This window comes from Ammospiza caudacuta, chromosome 15 (genome assembly GCF_027887145.1).
Source record: "Ammospiza caudacuta isolate bAmmCau1 chromosome 15, bAmmCau1.pri, whole genome shotgun sequence".
NCBI lineage: Eukaryota > Metazoa > Chordata > Aves > Passeriformes > Passerellidae > Ammospiza > Ammospiza caudacuta.
The window spans coordinates 5754233-5772678 of NC_080607.1; the positions used below are offsets into that span (position 1 = coordinate 5754233).

General features: G+C 44.2%; 1 protein-coding gene across 1 annotated transcript in view; it reads left to right on the plus strand.

Annotated features, from left to right (window-relative positions):
• The window catches only part of MMP24 (matrix metallopeptidase 24), a 40600-nt gene that overhangs the window by 10672 nt on the left and 11482 nt on the right, over nucleotides 1-18446 (plus strand). The window contains exons 4-5 of the mRNA XM_058814646.1: nucleotides 29-333; nucleotides 17087-17248. Coding sequence (XP_058670629.1) covers nucleotides 29-333; nucleotides 17087-17248 — 467 coding nt within the window. The remainder of the gene's footprint in view (nucleotides 1-28; nucleotides 334-17086; nucleotides 17249-18446) is intronic.

The window sequence follows — 18446 nt, forward strand, 5'->3', positions numbered from 1 at the left end:
AAACATTCCTTCTTTCTCATTCCCACAGTGTACACAACTACACCCCCAAGGTTGGCGAGATCGATACCAGGAGAGCCATTCGTCAGGCCTTTGATGTTTGGCAGAGAGTGACACCACTTACCTTTGAAGAGGTCCCTTACCATGAAATTAAAAATGACAGAAAGGAGGCAGATATTATGATCTTTTTTGCTTCTGGTTTCCATGGAGACAGTTCTCCGTTTGATGGAGAAGGTGGCTTCCTGGCTCATGCTTACTTTCCTGGACCAGGAATTGGAGGAGACACTCACTTTGACTCAGATGAGCCATGGACCCTGGGAAATTCTAACCATGATGGTAAGAGTGCAGGTCATCTTTCCCAGCAAGGATAAGTTGGATGCAGACACACTGACAGGCTTTCAACTAGAAAGTATTTGCTTGGTGGAGCTTTCACCTCTCATACAGTGGTTCAGGTGCTTTCTAAATACATATTCTATCTTAAATGGGAAAATGATAGTATTTATTTGTTTGTGGCTGTGCATGGTGTGAATTTTAGGAGTGAAGAGAAGAGTGTGTCTGCTGGGTTCTTACATCTCTCAAGATTTGAGCCTTAATTGCTACAAAAACCACAACTCTGGGAGGGAAAAGATTAATAAAATGGTGTTGAAATTGTATCAAATGGAATACTTTCCAAGGGCAAATAAAGTTAGTTGTAAAGGTGAATAGAAAGTTGAGAGTGAAGACATTTTGAATTGCCAATTTGTTTTGATCCATATTTGTTTTCTTACACTCTGGAATTCCTTTATTCTGTCACAGTTTGAGGCTGGCTGATCAGTTAAGGGAGGCTGATGATTGGGACAACTCTTTTTATCTTATTAAGCATGAAGAGTCTGCGTCTTTCTAGCTTTATCTTACTCTCTAAAGGCAATGAGCTCTTTCTGTTCTATTTTCAAACCTTTGATTGAGGGTAGTGATGTCTTGTAAAAAGTTTAAGCTGATAATCAGAATTTCACAGTGGCCTCACCAAATATCTCTCCATTTTTCACAGTCCTAATGGTTTGGGAAGAACGAGGTGTCTTTAAGCCTTTGGGGATTCAAAATTATGTTTTAAATTTTGATAAGGACTAAAAGTTTACTTGGACTGTAAATATGTCTTGATTTTTCAACCATATAAAAGCAGCAGTATTGTGCTCATGATGCCTAAGGACATAGGCAGAGGTGATGTCTTTCTTTAGACCAAAAAGTGTTGTTTTAAAAGAAAAAGCTTTCAGGCACACAAGCCACTTTCAGGCCTGGCTTAAAAGTGACAGCTTGCTTTCAGACTGGGTTGCAAATGGGGAAAATCCCTCAGAGTTGAGAGTTGGTGTCAGATCATCTCTGCCAGGAAATGGAGCTGTCAGGTTCAGCGCGGGAGTGCTGATTCGTAGGAAAGCAGAAATGAGACAATACTTGTCTTTGTAGGGAAAGAGGAGCAATGTTTCCTGGCATGTGCAAATGACTACAGAAGGTGTAGGCTGAGAAAGGGAGGTGGGGTGTGGTGAGTGGGAGAATGTGGAGACTGTGGGAAATTATAATGTGGCTGAGAAAAGCTGTGTTTTGCTGTCTTGCAATGTTAGCAAGTTTTATTCCTAGGTTTGTGGCTGGAGGGCTCCCTCCAGGATCAGGAGTGACAGACAGGCAGCGACTGGGTGGTTTCTGTGTGAGAGCTGCAGCAGTGAGGTGTGTTTGTGTGTGCCAGTGCTCTGTGCCACTTCAGTCTGGTCTCAGCAGTTATTTGAGCTCAGCTGTGGCAGTGTGGGAGCCCCAGGTATTGGGTATGACTTCCTAGGAAAGCTCCTGTATGAGACCTGGGAGTGCTGGTGTCTGGGGTGGAAGGTCCTTGCAGGAAGGTGGAAGGGAAGGTTTTGACAAGTTGTTCTTGCTTTTTTCTATTCTCATTTTCTGCACAAAATGCTTCCTTTTGAGATAAGCTTAGCAAGGTTGGGTGCCAGCTTAAAGGCTGGCAGGGATGGCTCTGCAGAAAATATTCCATCCCTTGGTACGATGTTCCACCATAGGTGGTCACTTCTTTGAGGATTTCTTTAATGCAGTTTTTAGGATGATGTTTGAGTGCAATGCATACAATGAGTAGAGTGTCTCTCTTTTTATAAAAGCTTTTTTATGCTATTCTTATCCATGTGGCTCTTTCAAAAACATGCTGTATTTCTCTGCTGTTCTGAGTGACTGTCATGAGTGGTGTCCTCAAAGTTCATGAATTGGTATTTGATGGGCTGGTGTACTCTTTGTGTAAGAATTGATAGAGGAATTGAGATTTCCTTTTCAGAGGATGTCACCTGTGCATTTACTGTGCTGCACAGACTGGGCTGCACAGGCTCTTTTCAGAAGTCACCAGTGAGGAAGCTGAGAATGGTGGGGTTGTATTTGACCCTTCCATGTGGGGGAGGTGTTGGTGGTAGGAGAATTTGATGTTTTGAAGGTGACAGGGGTAAGGCTGTAGTCAGAGCATTATAGACATTTTGTTTTTGGTTTTGCCTGCATCCTTATTTTTGGTGTGCAGTTGTGAAGGTGTCCTGCTTCCTCCCTGGGTGGTCCAGGCCTCTTTAGGGAGGAGTTTCCTTCTGTTTCACTGTTCCTTGTCACTGGAGCACTCACTAGCTTCAGGTTCTCAGCTCTGATGTGTTCTATTTGAAATGCTTTTAGGAGGGCTTTGAAGAGTTTCTTTTTGGTCAGAGGTTTCCTGCTCAGTTCACTGCCAATTTTCATTGAAAATAAGTTATTAGAGGGGACAATATAATCTGTTTAACAGGAAGTGTTTCTTCAAATATGATCTTGCTTGTCCTTAAGATATGTATTTTCTGACAACAGGGTTGATCAGTCTGGAATTGAAGAAGCCTCAGTAAAAGAACAAGAAAAGCCCAACCAAAAATCATTAGCAAAGCTCTCATCTATTCACATGCAAAAGAGGAACTGGTTTGGCCATTCAGTATCTGTTCAATGATTATAAGAGTCTTGAAATAAGATTGAAGTAACAGTGGTATCTTTTCATCAACCCACAAAATACCACAGTGTAAAATGTTCACTCCTGACAAGAATGTGTCTTAGTTGGAGGGAAAAGTTGAGCCATCTACCTTAGAGCTCTCTTAGCCTTGCACTTGGGAAGGTAAATCTCCTGTCAGCAGAGCAGAATGTTGAAACTGCTGCCATAGATCCTTAGAACATTTTGCTGACCTCTCACCCATAAAGTTGTATTACAATTATTCCAGTCTGAATCCTTGCTTTTCTGAGTCTGCATCTGTTTCACTGTATTGTGGCACCTGCAGAGATCCAGTGCATCTGTGTTTGGAAGCACCTCTCACCCCACAGAAGAGCTGCTTTGCAGTCTTCACTAGCAGTACAAATTATATGGATAGAAGTGAAATGTTTCACATGAAATTTCATCCACTCAGGAAAAATAAGAATTATTTGATTTGAGCAGATCTTTCTATGCAAACAGCCATCTCCAATTTGTACATGGAGAATGTGGTATATCCTGTTGATGAAAGCTTCTGTCTTGTAAAGAGGCCTTGTGGTAATCCACTGGGGTTATTGACAACTTTATCATCCCAGCTAGGATATAGTTAGTTGGGATTTATATACTCATTATCACTTTGCATTCTTATTATTATACTGATTTTGCCCTTGTGGACAGCATGTCCACTACCACATCCCTTAAAATTATTGGTGTAATCATAATAGCTGTGATGCGGTTGCTTGTCCTCTTGAGCCCTTGGTAACAGGGGCACATGCACCAACCCTTCTGTTTTCTTCTGCTGTGAAGAATGACCCCTGCATAGGCTTTCAAAGTGAATGCAAAGTTTCCTTCCCCCTGGATATTACAGTTCCACTCAGACATTCAGTTTCGTTAGCCAAGTAAGACTGTACTTTCAATTTATGGTTGCTGATTTATCTTCATAATTGTACTGCCTTCTCTGGCATTCTCATAAGTAAGCTCTGGAAGATTAATTTAGATAATCTTACGATGAAGATGGGCAAAACCAGGTAGGAGGTTGAACTCCTGGAGTGGCTCTTATTAACTGGGACCATGGGATAAAGAATTTGTTTGTTTTCCCATGAAAATGTTGATGAGAGCAGCTGGAAGCATGAAGCAGAACATTGGAATTTGGAGGAAACAAGGGAAATCAGAGAAGTCATGCAGCAAACAAGATGCAACTGAAAAAGAGAGGGCACATTCAGAGATAAATCATCTACAGAACCCCACATGAGGAGCAGCTGGCACGGTCACAGTGGTGGGGGCTGACCTTGTGATTTTCCTGGAATGTGCTCTTCAATAGGGATGAAAGCAGCTGTTGGCTGCTTAGCTGGCCCCAGCCCTGTTGGGCTTTGGTGCCTGGCAGCTGGAGGCAGGTGAGGCTGTGTTTGAGTCCCTGTCCCTCAGCAGGACCTGGGGTGCAGCTGCTCCCTGCCCACGGGGCCCCTCTTGGCTGCTCACATGCAGCATTTGGAACCTGCACGTGTCAGCACAGCCTCAGTTCCCAGTGCTGGTTTTATCAAAAGAACACCAGACTTTCCTCTCCTTTCTTGAGGTTTTGGGCATTTTTTACTTGAAATGCGCTGTAGAAACAGCCAAGCAGGCTTTGAACTGCTCACCTCAAGACTCACAGCACCAGCGCGTTGCTCAGGCAGCGAAAGCCTGAAAGGGGATTGTCACGGTTTGACGCTGGTGCAATGTGAGTGTCTCCATGAAAATAACTTCTCCCTGGTGTCTGCAGTGAGATGGGACCAGAAATAGAGCAAAACAGGCTCTCACTTAGAAATAAAGAAGAGAAAACTTTATTAACTTACAACTATATGTAAAAAGAAGCACACAGAAAGAATGAAAACCTTCCAAAAACATTTCCTCCTCCCCCCCCACCAAAAAATTCACTTCCTCTCAAACCACAACACTGATGAACAGACTTGGCAGGGCTGGGGTCTCTCTCCCTTGGCTCCTAACTTGGCCCAAGCATAGAGGAGATGCATGGAATACATTATTAACTGGCCAAATTGAACACTTGCTGGGCTTTATATGGAAATAATAATTATAGATGTATGTAGCTCCAAAGTTGAAAAGGAATCCTGAGTGACTGAAAGTGAGTTCTGTCAGTTTAAATATCCACATGACACATAGCAGCTCTTACACACCTCTGACAATTCAAATATTATTTTAATCCAGATTAATTACAGAAAGTAAATTTTTATCTCCAGTTTAACATTACAAACAGTATTAATAATAATCCCAGGCAAATCTCCCTCCTAGTGTTTTAAAACCAAAAATACATTGCTGTTATGCATGTCACTAACACCATACCACTAAATCTGTGGTGTCTGTCAACGCCCTGCATGTAGATTAGTCTTTTTAATACTAAGGTGAGGTAAGACCTGGGGTATCCATACTCTGCCAGGGATCACTAGATTTTATTTATTTCACCATGCCCACAGTTGGCCTCTAAGAGCCTCCCTGTCATGTGTTGTCATGTGGCATTGTGGCTGGGAGTGTGCCCAGGGCAGCCACTTCAGCTCCTTCAGCAAATACCCACAGCTGATGAATTATTTCTGTACCAACTCCAGTGTGCTCAGCTTCACATTGTGTGGTCACTGTACAGACCACAGGGTTCATCTTCCAGTGCCTCTCTTCCACACTTGTACCAAGTTTTCTCGGTAAATGTTGGATGACCACTGTGGCGGCTTTTTAGATGTTGGCAAGAAATGCTGAGCTTTGCTAACAGCAAGTAAACAAATCTTATAATTATTCCAACTGATTGTGTCCCCCACAGATCCCAGTGGGTTCCTGCAGAGACTTCTTTGGAAAGCTTCCTGTTCATGGCTTCTGAGAGAAAGCCAACCAAAAATACTGCCAGAGTTTGCAGGACACTGGCAGAAGCAGTACAGGAGATGAGATTTCCCAGGTCACCTTCAATTAATTCAGTGCTAATTCAGCACAGGAGCTCTGGAGGAAAAGGGCCTGAAGCACCTTTGGGAAGGTTCTGTCAGCCACAGAGCAGAGGAACTGGAGAGCTTTTTCCCTGTGATTCTGCCACAAGGAGAAGCATTGTTTCAGTGGACACAGCAGAGCAAGCACTCCTGGAGTCACCATCTGGACATGGCATATGTTCAGGAACCTGACCAGGTTTTTCAGGACAGCCAAATATTGTCTGGGCTGACGAATGTGAATATTCAACAAGGATCTGAAGGAGAAAATTTTGATTAGGATAGCTAATTTTGGAGCTTACTGACAGCCAGTGATCATGACAGGCCTGTTTGGGGAATGCAGAGCTTTAAGCCAACATATGCTGATCAGTGTGTTCAAAGCACTGTCTCACTAGAGGTTTGCTGTTTTCTGTCCTGTCAGTATTAACATCACAGACCTCCTTGATTCTTTGGACATTTGTATCCCTGTAAACAAGATGAAACCAGGGGAGATGGGCTTGGTCAGCCTAGTGAGGAGGATGGGGAGGAAGCATCTAATAAAAGTCCTCTTTTACCTGAGGAGATATTAGGAAGAGGAGGGAGGCACACTCTCTTGGAGATGGAGGAACAGAAAAAGGAACAAAAGGCAAGGGGCACAAGCTGCACCTGGGCTGTAAGGTGAAAACTTCTTCAGCTGCAGAGTGGTAGAACTCAGAGGCTGCACCTGGAGAGGCTGTGGGGACTCCATCCTTTGAGACTTTTGGAACATGGCTGGATGATGTCCTGAGCAACCTGATGTAGTTTTGGGATTAGTCCTGCTTGAAGCAGAAAGATAAACTTGGTGGCTTCCAGCCATGCCTTTCAATCTACATTTTTCCATAATTCTTTAGTGCTGCCATAGACAGAATTTGAGTTCCTAGAACTTGAAAGCAAATTGTAGTTATTTCCCATGGCAGTTCTGAGCCATAACAAGGTATTCAGCTCATAAAATTCTCTGTTTCTAGCAGCTAGTTCCCTTCTAAAAACAGGACTGTTTAACATTGAAATTGCTCATGAGGGAGGACTGGTGATGCTCACAGGTGCATGAAAAGGTAGCTGGCAATATTTTTTGCCAGCTGCTTGATCATTTTGAAGAAACACCTCTGACTGATCCTTTTTCTTTTTTTCTTTTTTCCATGCCTGAATGTACAAGGTTTCTGGAGCATTGACTAGACTAATCCTATAAACATAGAATGTATGTTAGAATATCCAACAGATTCTCTGGTATTTAGGGGGGGATGTATCAGTAGGTTTGGCTTTTTCTAGGTAAAAACTAGTCATACAATTCTTCTTTATCAAAGACTTCCAGGTGTTTCCAGTCACTTTGGAAACACTGCTGGCTAAACATGATTTATCCTATTTGTTTTGTTTGATTACAGTTGTGATATTTTATGTGGGGGGAGGGAACTAAGAGGAATGCAGAGTATCCAGCTGTAGCTTTCTTGTTGTGTTTGAGATTTGTGTTGGTATCCATTTTCCTAGATTGACTCTCTACTCTCTGCTTGCTTCCCACTTACCTGACTTGTGCAAGTGCAGTGCCTGCTCGAAAAAGGAAATGCACCTTAACCCCTGTGCCTTCACCCAGCAAATTGCCAGAACTTGGCAGTCTTCTCTCCTTGATTAATTCCTGTTTCCTCTGTGTCTTGCCTCGCTTTCTCTCATTTCTTACTTATTTTACCACTTTTTCTCATGTTCATTTTCTACGGAGGTACTGAGATTGGCAATCTACAGAGAACATGTGTAATTTTTGTGCTGTTTGGCTGCTAAGTAGATTTTTAATTTTCTTTCTTTGATTTCTCAGATACAGAACATGTTCACATCTAAAGAGTTTTGTTCTAACAAATGGCATTTTGAATCCATCATTATTTTTCAGACTTTTGACACTGTTGTTGAAAATGAGCATCAGCGTTTTCCAGAGCAAAAACCAGAGCTGCTTTGAAGTTACTCACAAGTACCTTAACACAGAAGACCTGGAAGACTTTCATGTACACGTTGGAAGTCAAGTGGGGCATAAATTGTATTAAAATTTCAATTTATTCTCTCATGCCTTTTGATGATACATCACCAGGTCATGCTGTTGCTTGGTATTTTGTTCACTGAAGACCAGTTCAGTGTTTAATCTCCAGGACATACCTATTTAACACTGGTTTCATCCTTTAGCTGCTTGGAGAGAGACTCCTTCCCATAAGCCAGAGCTCTCTCACATCCTGTGCTAATGTTGAACAGATTTGAGCAAGGATATAAACACATGATTTCCAGACAGCCAGCCACAGTAAAAAGAAATCAAATCAGGCAGCTTAAATCAGCAGCAGTTTGAGATTATACTCCTGTTCTGTCAACCTGAAGGAGAAGAGAGGAAGCCCATCAGCACTTGGGGAAGATTTGTGTCTTCAGATTCTCCTCTCCACCCCTGGACAGCTTCTCTGTAAGTAATGCTTTCTTTTGGTGTGTTTGCTGTCATTTTATAAACATGGCAGTGGCTTCACAATGCAGGCTGGATTTTAAAGCTTGGCAGTGCTAGTTATTGATTACAGCTGAGATTCATTAATAAGGGTCACCTCCAAATTCCAAATGTTCAAAACACTGTACTTGTCAATACCTGAGGTTCACAGTGTTCTTTAAAGAAAAATGTTAGCCCATTGCATTTGTTACTAGTCTTTCAATACACAGAGTACGAATATAGTTATGTAAGTATTTGGAGTCCTATTAATTTATGTATAACCAAAATTAAATATTTTACTTCTTTTCACAGAGAATCAAATACTCTGGGATTCACAGTAAAGAGCCAGTAAGGACCAAAATGGTGTGTCATTCCCTTAAAAAGGAAGAAGAAGAAAAACAAAACTGTGGAAAAAAACAAGTCACAAGAATCAAGGTGAGCCAACAAAAATTCTCTTTTTATCACTTTCCTTTTGTAAAGCAGAAACTGATGATGTGAAATGAGCCAAAACAGAGCCGTGTCTTTAATAAAGTTGTGTCATTCCACTTGCTGAAGGGCAGAGGAGAAAAACAACAGGAAGAAAAGAAAATAAAAATAGAGGAATTCTTGAAAAGAGTTTGTGAGTCATCAGAGGCAGATTGTAGCATCAGCAGGGAAATGACACCTAGTACTCTGGATTTTGACATCACACACAAGCAGCAGACTTGGGAGGTGCTTAAATTACTTTTTTCTTTGCTGTTTCTGAAGGAGAGCTCACAGTGTGAAAACAGTTTGACTAGCATTGCCTTCTCTACCCAAATCCACCAGAATATCATTCTGAGGGCGAGATCTCTTCCATCCCAGCTCTCTTGTGTCTCAGTCCTACTCAGCCTCACAGCCCCATCAGGAACGTCTGTGTTAGGGGAGGACAAAGACAGAAAGTCTCCTGCTCTAGAGAACACCCTGGCTGTGGCACAGAGCTGCTCTTACAGCCTCCAGAGCAACACTTGCTCTGTTGCCAGCATCAGGAATTAAATATCATTTCAACCTGATGGGCAAAAAAGGATTCCAAATGTCACAGACTGGATTGTCCATACTGCCTATGCCAAGGCCTGGGATTTTTTAGTTACCTTCCAGTGTTTCCACAGCTGGCTCAGAACTGAATTCTGTCAGTAGATTCTGCTGTTTAAATACTTTTAAAATACAAACAATAGCTCATTTTCAAGACTGATGGAATGAAGGTCATACCTACATTTTTTTGTGTTTCTATGATTTTTTTTTTCTTTACTGCTTTACCATCTGTTCTACCAAATTCTCTGCTGGTATAGGCAAATAGGAATTTTCATTTTGGGATTAGTAATTCTTTGATATTGAATTGTTTATGGAACTACAACCTACATTTGTGAAAGATGACTTTAATTTTTCAGCAGAACACGCTGGCTCCACTGACTGTCAGGCTGCTGAGCAGCAGAAATGGCACAACTGCCCCTCCCTCTGGCTGCCCCCTCTGTCAATATTGGTCTCACCATTCCAGACCATTAGTTTGTATTTTTCCTCTTGAGTTTCTACAGGAGGTTGTGCTCATAGTCCCCTCTGTGCATGTCAAATAAAGCACAGCTTGCACCATTAGTAAGGTGTATAGCACAGCTACCAGCCCTGATTTGCACACTGCCTTTGGGCAGTAAAGGCAAATTAGCTTTCACGATGGTAACGTGATGTGGTTCTTGTCCTTCTGCAGTCCCTTGGTCTCGTGGGGATCAGTTTAATATGGCTGTGGTGCAATTGGTGTTAAAACTGCAGATCACTCCTTCTTCCTGCAGGGAAGCTGTTCAGACATTTTTCAGAGTTTTCAGTAATTCCTTAAGAAGCAACACATAACAATAATTGCTTATGAACAGAGGAACGCCTGTATTTCATTTTAACATGTATTTTCTTCCTTTCTAGATAGAAAAGCTGTTTTCCACAGGATTCCACAGAGCAGTATCACCCCTTCTTCAGGGTCTTCAGAAGATTGGAAAGCTTTCCTTGAGCAGAGCGTGTTGTGGAGGTGAATGGAGGAGCACAGACAAATCACATCTTCTCTTGGACAGGTCAGACCTGCCAGGTCTGAAGATGGAAGAACCAATGCACAGCTTAGAGTAGCCCTAAAGCTTCTTTAAGTTGTGCTTGGGAAACAATTGTCTCTGCGTGGCTGTTGGGGTGGAAGGAACATAAGCATGTTTAGTTCACACCATCTCTTCTGTAATTACCTGAGGCATGCTATTGTCACACACAATCGATCCTCTGACTTCTTAAGTATCATTCTTACTTTAATAAAATTTCAAAATATAACCCTCATATGTCTTTTTGTGTCCGAGTACACTGCAATATGTAGATTTGTTGGAAGAGTGATACAGTTCATAAAGGATAAAACTAACATGACAAGGAGCAGAGATTCAGTCTCTTTTCTGCTGTTAATCAGATATGCAATATTGTTGGTACTTCTGTTGTCTTAGAAGCTGTGTCCTGGATTTACAGTCCCCAGTGCAGTGCGCTCTCCAGAGCCTACCCACATGCACAGCTGAAGGATAAACACTGATGGCAGTGGCTGATAGCACTGCCCTGATGGAGTCTGTGACCTGCTGCTGTGTGCTGACAGGCATTTCAGCAGCCTACAGGAATTATTCAGTGAGTTACATAGCCAAATGAATTGTTTTGGTATGGATTTCCATATTTTAAAGGAATGACACTGTACAGGAAGGCATGTGCTGGCAACTTCACAAAGAACAGCTGTCTCAAGGTGTCTCTGTTACCTATTGAATGGTTTTTCCAGAGGAAGATTAAAATCAAAGAATCAGGAAGGTGGAGTTTGAGAGTTACAGGAAGTTAATACATAAATAGTTTATCTATGATTCCAGTGTTCTCTGTTGTAATAAAACCATGTCTTTCTTTATTCTGCAGGGAAAAATAGAATGTTACAAACAATTTGAGAGGCCTTTCACCAAAGATCTGGGTTTAATGTGGGATTATATTGCAGTTTATCTAAAGTAAGGTAGCTCATCTAGGAGCACACCAGCTAATGAGGTGTGCACACAGATTGTTTTTACTTAAGAAAATTAAACTTAAACCTATGTTTCGAGTTGTATAGAGCCATTGAGCTGGATGTAAGGTAAGCAGTGTATTCACCTGTATGTCATCCCAGGATGCTTTTATAGTGCTATAGGTGTGTCCTCAGTTGTCATTTTCTGTGGTGATAACGTGCTGGTAAGGAAAACACATCAGCAGCTTCAAAACTGAATTAGCTGTGTTTCTTTGTGTTTGGTATAGCAGGTCAAACTGTTACATTCAATGAGCCAATTTACCCCTCCAGTTTTACAGAGTCATCCTCTCTCTGGTGCTCACTGGTGGACTTTTGGCTGCCTCCTGAGAGCTGGGAAGGGGAAGCTCAGGCAGGTCTCTGACCAGACCTGTTTGTTTTGTACAGATGGTGCAAATGAGCAAAAGTTGTTGTATTCCTCTTGGGACTGTTTCCTCCAAGTACAGATCCTTCCTAACCCTGCTGTTTTACCCAGGTCCTGAGATACTCTGAGTGGAAGTTTTTCTTGTTACTTGAGTGGGTTGAGCAGGAAATTAAGGAGCTGTATCCCATTGCTTGACCATGTTTCCATGGCAAAGCATCAAGCTAGGCTGATGCTAGCCTAGCATCCATCTGAATCTTTCTCCAAGAGGATGGACACTATAGGGAATGCTTTTGGATAAGAAATGTGGAGAACTGGAAGGTCAGAAACCTTCCTGTACATTCAAGAACCAACGGAAACAATGTGGGAGGTACAAGCTCCTTTCCAGACTTGTCCAGCTCAGCAGTGGGTGAGAACACAGAGAGCCCTCAGAGCCCCAGGCCGAGTTCTGTGGAAGGAGAGAAAGAACTACACTGGTGGTTTTATACCTCAGTATTTTCTTTTCAGAGCAAATCCTAGCCTACCCCTTCAAAAGGAGCAACGTGTTCTCTTCCATGCTATGAAATTTACTCCCATTAGCAAATTAAAAGGAATTTGTTCCTTAACAATGTTATTGATTGAGTGACCCTTCAAGAGAAAACAGGATGATGAATCCAGAGCTGGATTTTTGAGAACTCTGGGCTTCTGAAATGGTCTTAAGGCTTCTCTCTCCCATCTCCTCCTCCCATGAAATGCTGTTTCACTTGTTCTCTGAGAATGATGTGGTTGTCTCAGACCCGGGACCCCCTTAGAGTGTGCAGCAGGATGGAGAAAGGAGATAACAGGGGCATGGTGGAAGGAAAAGATCAACAGATGTGTCTGGGAGGAGGCCAGAAAAGAAATATGAGGGGATTAAACAGAGGTGAGAGATTTTTGGCCAGGGCAGGGAGCAGAAGGAGAGGGAGCTGTGTGTGCTTCTGCCACGGCTGCCTTTCAGCAAAAGTAGATGAGAAGCAACCACAGCAGTGAGAATCAGGGCACTTGGAGAGAGCTAAGGGGAGCTTCTTGTCCTGCTTTCTGTGGAGATCAGTTCACTTCCTAGGAATTCTCTTGAGCTCTACTTCCTCTGCTCCAGCCATTGCCCAGGGTTTATCCCTGCTTTGGTTTGGGTGGCATCCTGGCCATGGAGGAGGAGAACTTTTCCACTCCACTGCTGACCTGTCTGCTGTGGTGTGCTGGAACTGGGACAGTTTATTTCTTGGAGTTTCTTATCTCTAGTTGCAACAAGGCTTCCCAGCCAACATTTTCTGTGTTCTGTGACATCCTCACACACAACTGCCAGCCAGAATGGTGGTTTAAAACTGGACAGCAGCAGCTGTTTTCCACAGCTGTTTTTCCAGGAATATTTCCTAAGCATAGCTGGGAAAAGGTGTGTATGTGTTCCATAGGGGAGGAGCTGGCCTGACCACCGTGGTGGTTGAGGTACTTCCTCAGAAATGAGCCTTCATCTTGCTGATCATCACAGAACTCTTACTGGTTATCTCACTGGTGATCAAAGAACAAACAATGATCTGCTGGACCTGACAGCTGAGGAAGTGTGGGTTGCATCCTGGGCTGTGGTAACCACGAGATGGACAAGTATTGGAATATGAATCCCAATATTACCAGTTAGATTGTGCCTGGGCCAGTCTGACCCTCGCTGCTGGGCCAAAGGCAGCAACTGCGGTGTATCACCCCAGAGATACCTTGGCTTGCTGGAGATTGCAGCTGGGCACTGAACAAGTCCAGGCTTGTTAGGAACTCCGTTTACCTCAGGAGAAAGGCTTCAGGCGATGGTGAAGAGAAAAAGGAGATGGATTCTGCTGGAGGGTTTAATGTCCAGAGGTTTATTCCATGGTTACAGAGGTCTGAATATGGGCAACTGCTCCAACAGAATCTTGACCGCATGGCTTGATTCACCTTTTAAGCTCAGGGACAGGGGGAGGGGAGGTACAGGTGAGCCACCAACCAGGTGAGAGGGGCAGGGTCTCAGGGGGGGATGACACCCAGACAGGCCAATGACCCCCAGGCCTGAGGGGCATCCTTTGAACTTGACCAACCACACAACGCCTTGCTGGAATGTTAAGCCTGATTGACAGGACTCACTCAGCAAGGGGGCGAGGGGGAAGAGGTATAGGCACACCTGGGAGGTGACCTGGAAGTCTAAAATGAGACATTACAGCACACCGCAACAGACAAGTTCAGGATTTGTGTCAGAGGAGCTGCATGAGATCAGTGCTGACTAATACCTTGATGGAATTAGATCAGTGATGCAGCAGAGTGCACATTCAGTGACTTTGAAGATTGTCACTGTGATATTTTCTGAAAAATACCTTCGCCAGGATTTCTTCTCCTGGGAAGCTGAGAAGTCTCAGTGAAAAGGGAAAACAATTTTATCTCATTTGCTTCTCCTGTGTTTGCTGCTTTGGAATGTGCTTTGGAGATTGTTTATCCAACATGTGAATTGTTTTGACTTAATGACCAATCATGGTCCAGCTGTGTTGGGACTCTGGCGAGTCACAGGTTTTTCATAAGTATCTTGTCAAGCCTTCTGTAAGAATCCTTTCTCTAATCTTTAGTATAGTTTAGTATAGCATTCTTTAATATAATATCATAAAATGATAAATTAACCTTCTAAGAACATGGAGTCATTCATAATTTCCTTCCTGCCATGGAGGACCCCAGAAAATACCACAGAAGATGACAGGAACTTTGGAGGAGTGTTTGATAACACTGCCCGGTGATGCCTTCGTTCAGAGACCTCGAGAGGCTGGAGGAGCAGCCTGACAGGAGCCATGGGAAGGTGAGGAATGCACAGCCCTGCCCCTGGACTGCTGGTGGCCCAGGGCCTGGAAGCAGCTTTGCAGAGAAGGACCTGGGGCTCTTGGTTGGCAGCAGGTGGAACATGAGTCATGAGCAAGGAGATGATCCTTCCTTTCCACCTGACACACCTGGAGAGCCCTGTGCACCCCAGTATGAGAAACTTGACACTCAAACCTGACCAGACAATTGGCTTTACCTGAGCTTGCTTGAGCTGGGCATTGGACCAGACAATCTCCAGAGGTGCCTTCCACCCTCAACCATCCTGTGAATCTGTGGGATTCATTTTACACCTATAAAGTGGGCTGGCATTTACTTTGGGCAGAAACAAATGATTGAAAGCTATTTTAAACTAATTTAACTTAAGTTAGTGTTTGATCTTGTGCTCCTAGTGAAGGATTAGCACACAGAGGCAAGTCACTTCCATAGATTTATATGTAGACTTACACAGAGACAGGTTCTAGATCTGCTGGCAGCACCAGTACTGCAGGTACTTCAGCAAGGAGGAAAATGCCACCAAGGGAAGGTGAGGGAAGATGTCCCTGAGCACGGGCAGAGCCTGTGAGCCTGTGCTGAGCAGTCTCATGAGGTCAGCTCTGTACTGAGTAACCTTTGCTGTGGGCTTCCACATGTGAATAGTTGTGGCAGCAGTGAAAATTATGCTTTCACTGGCATTTACCTGATACAGGAGACTAAGTCCATTCAGTTTTGCAAAAGGACATTGATTCTCTGAATCCCATTTGGAATCTGGGTGCATCTTTGAAGCTTGAGTGTTTTTGAAAACCTGTGAGGAATGATCAGTCCTCCAACCTTTACCATAAAACTACTTCATGGATTTTATATTGTGCTGTTGGACATTGTATTAACCTGTTCTGCACACACCAGAGTTTTCAGCAACAGATGAGAAAAAAATTACTAAGTAGGTATTTACTTGAATTTCCCAAATACAGAAATTCTAAAATTCCCCATAAATGTGTGGCTAAATTTTAGGCTTTATATGTTTTTGGACAATTGTATTTGAAAATTTATTTGGAATGCATTTGTATATTTTAATGCGTCTTGCATATTCAGATGCTTTAACCATCCAACTCAAATGTTTAGAGCATTTAACCATTTTGGGGTGGTATGTGTGGCTGGGGAGCACTGCTTGGTACTGACTTCAGGTATCTTCATCTGCTGGCAAAGCTCCCTGCTGAGGAGGCTCACAGACCCCTGAAACTGCTTTGTCATGTTTTTATGGGTAACAGTGAAGCAGTAACTGTTTAAAAAGTGGGGATGGTTCTGTGTGTGTCACTGTTGCAACTCCTGTCTCAGGCAGAGCTTAGCACAGAACTGAGCTTTGTTCAGCTGGAGGCATGAGGAAGCTCTTTGGAGACATTGACAACTGATTGCAAATGCTCTTGGTTTCTGCCTTGCCATAAAAACCCAAAACCAGAGGAGCCCAAATTCAGGCAGAATTGAGGGCTCAGACATTTTACTGCCGTGAGGAGACCCTTACATCCGTTCTTGTTGGCTGTGTCTTCATCCCTGCATAGCACTGCTGGGCCACTTCCCAGTGCCCTTATGGAGCAGGACACCCAGGGACCGCTCTGGATCAAAGGGATGAGGGTCCAGGCCCGTGGGGCTGAAGAGGAATGTGTGCCTGTAGAGTTGAAGGTACCCCCACGTGGCACTGCTCCCAGCTTTGCCCCACACAGGGCTCCTCATCCCTCCTGCCTCCTGCCAGGAAGAGTCCTGACCCTTCTCTCCCCCTTCTTCCTTCTGTCCTCTGCCACTGGGATCCAACCCAGCCTGCTCCCTGTGTGGGAGTGGGGCAGGATGGAGCTGCCTGTGCTCAGCTCGTGCACACGTGGCAGTGCCAGGGGTCCAGCAGAGTGAAAGCCCTTGCTGGAGGGGATGGGGCTGCCCATGTGGGACAGTGAATGTTACCCTGCTCTTCTCTGTCCTTCCTCCTGCCTTGCCAGGTGCCTGCAGACCTCCCCTGCCATTTGTTGGTCCAGAGCTGATCAGAGAATGGCACCAGAGGACCCAGAAGGGGCACAAGGCACTCACCCCACCACTGAATAGCTGACTGTGCTCTCACCTCTCCTGGCAGCACTCTGATAAGGAGCCAGTGGTGTCAGTGACCATTTTGATGGCCATTTTCTGTAATCTCTCTACAAAGGAGTCTACAGTCAGTATCCCTTCACTCCAGGCACTGCCTGTTTTACCTGCTCTGGGGCTGGCAGCCTCTGGCCCATTCTTTGACAGTGGCTAAAGGCTGTGCAGGCTTTTGGGACTAAACCCATCTCCAGGAGCTAACCCTGCCACTGTGACCTGCTGTGCAGTAGGAGAGCAAAGCATTTGCTTCTGGCTTTATGGGCAAGAGGCGCTTGGGATGGGCTGAGGGTTGGCTGTGTGGTGCTGACCGGGCTGTGCCTTCCCCCCACAGGGAACGATCTTTTCCTGGTTGCTGTCCACGAGCTGGGGCACGCGCTGGGGCTGGAGCACTCCAACGATCCCAGCGCTATCATGGCTCCTTTCTACCAGTACATGGAGACACACAACTTCAAACTGCCCCAAGACGACCTCCAAGGGATTCAGAAAATCTATGGTGAGTAACCCTACCTACTTCTTTCCTTACACCAGCCTTAAGCCTAGGGTGTGTTTTACAACTCACCCCTGCGTGCTGCAGATGGGGGCTGCATTTCCTGCCAGAGCTGAGTGGGAAACTGCTTAAAGCCCTGCTTAAAGCCCTTCATCCAGGACTAAGTGCCAGATGACTGCACAGGTCAGGAGAACCAAACCTCTGTGATTCCCCTGCTGCTCCCTCCCTCACTGTGCCCCCCTGCTGCAGAGGGTTTGCTGTACCCAAGGTTTGTCCATTAGGAACAACCAGTGCAAATAAAGGAAAAGAATGCAAAGAGCCTGGAACATCAAGGAAAGGTAAAAAGTATTTTTGCTCTTCTTTTTTTCTCATTATTTATAAGGTAAGGGAAATTAAGTTTGGATCTGCTTAGGGAACACTTTGCTTGTTTCAATCTCCAGCTGAACATGTTGTACAGCATGTGCCACAAAGATATTGGACTCAAGGGAAATAGAAAAGGAGCAGAGAGATTATGGGAGAAAGCCTAGAGGCTGCATGTGATATGGTGCCATGTGATTGGATCATGGATACCAGGGTGTGAGGACAGGAATTCACAGAATTATTGGCTGAAGGAGACTCTGAGAGCAAAGAGAAATCCAGGTTTTAGGAACACAAGGGGAGACTGAGACTGATAGCCACAGTCTGTGGCAACCTGTGATAAATAGGTTTCATCAAACATCCCTGATTTCATTCTTAGTGGAAAGTACAAGTTTGACAGAGAGATTACCTAATAAATGCAGCCCAGAGCAGTTGTGCTGTGTAACTGTGCAGGTGGAGTCAAACATCAGCTCCCAGAAGCAGCAGGGTGTGAATTAAAGGTGAAAAAAATACTTGTGAGGTGGTGGTCACTGGGAAAGCTGGTGTTTCTCAGGGCTTGCTGCAGAGCTTGGTGGCAGGCCTGGCACTCAATGTTTCCATCCATGGTCTGCCAGTGAATTTGAGATTGCTGCTAATAAAATGTGTGCCAAGACCTGTGAGACTCTAAAGCAGCGTAGCAAGACTTTAGACATCTAAATTGCATCTCAGCTGTTTGAGTCAGATTTGGTGTTTGATTTCTGTGACTGGATTGAGATTCATTGTTTAAGTGCAGATGCCTGGAAAAGTCTTTTTCTGGGCTAATTTCTCTGACTTGTGAGGGCAGTGGGGAAAACCAGGCATTTGTAGA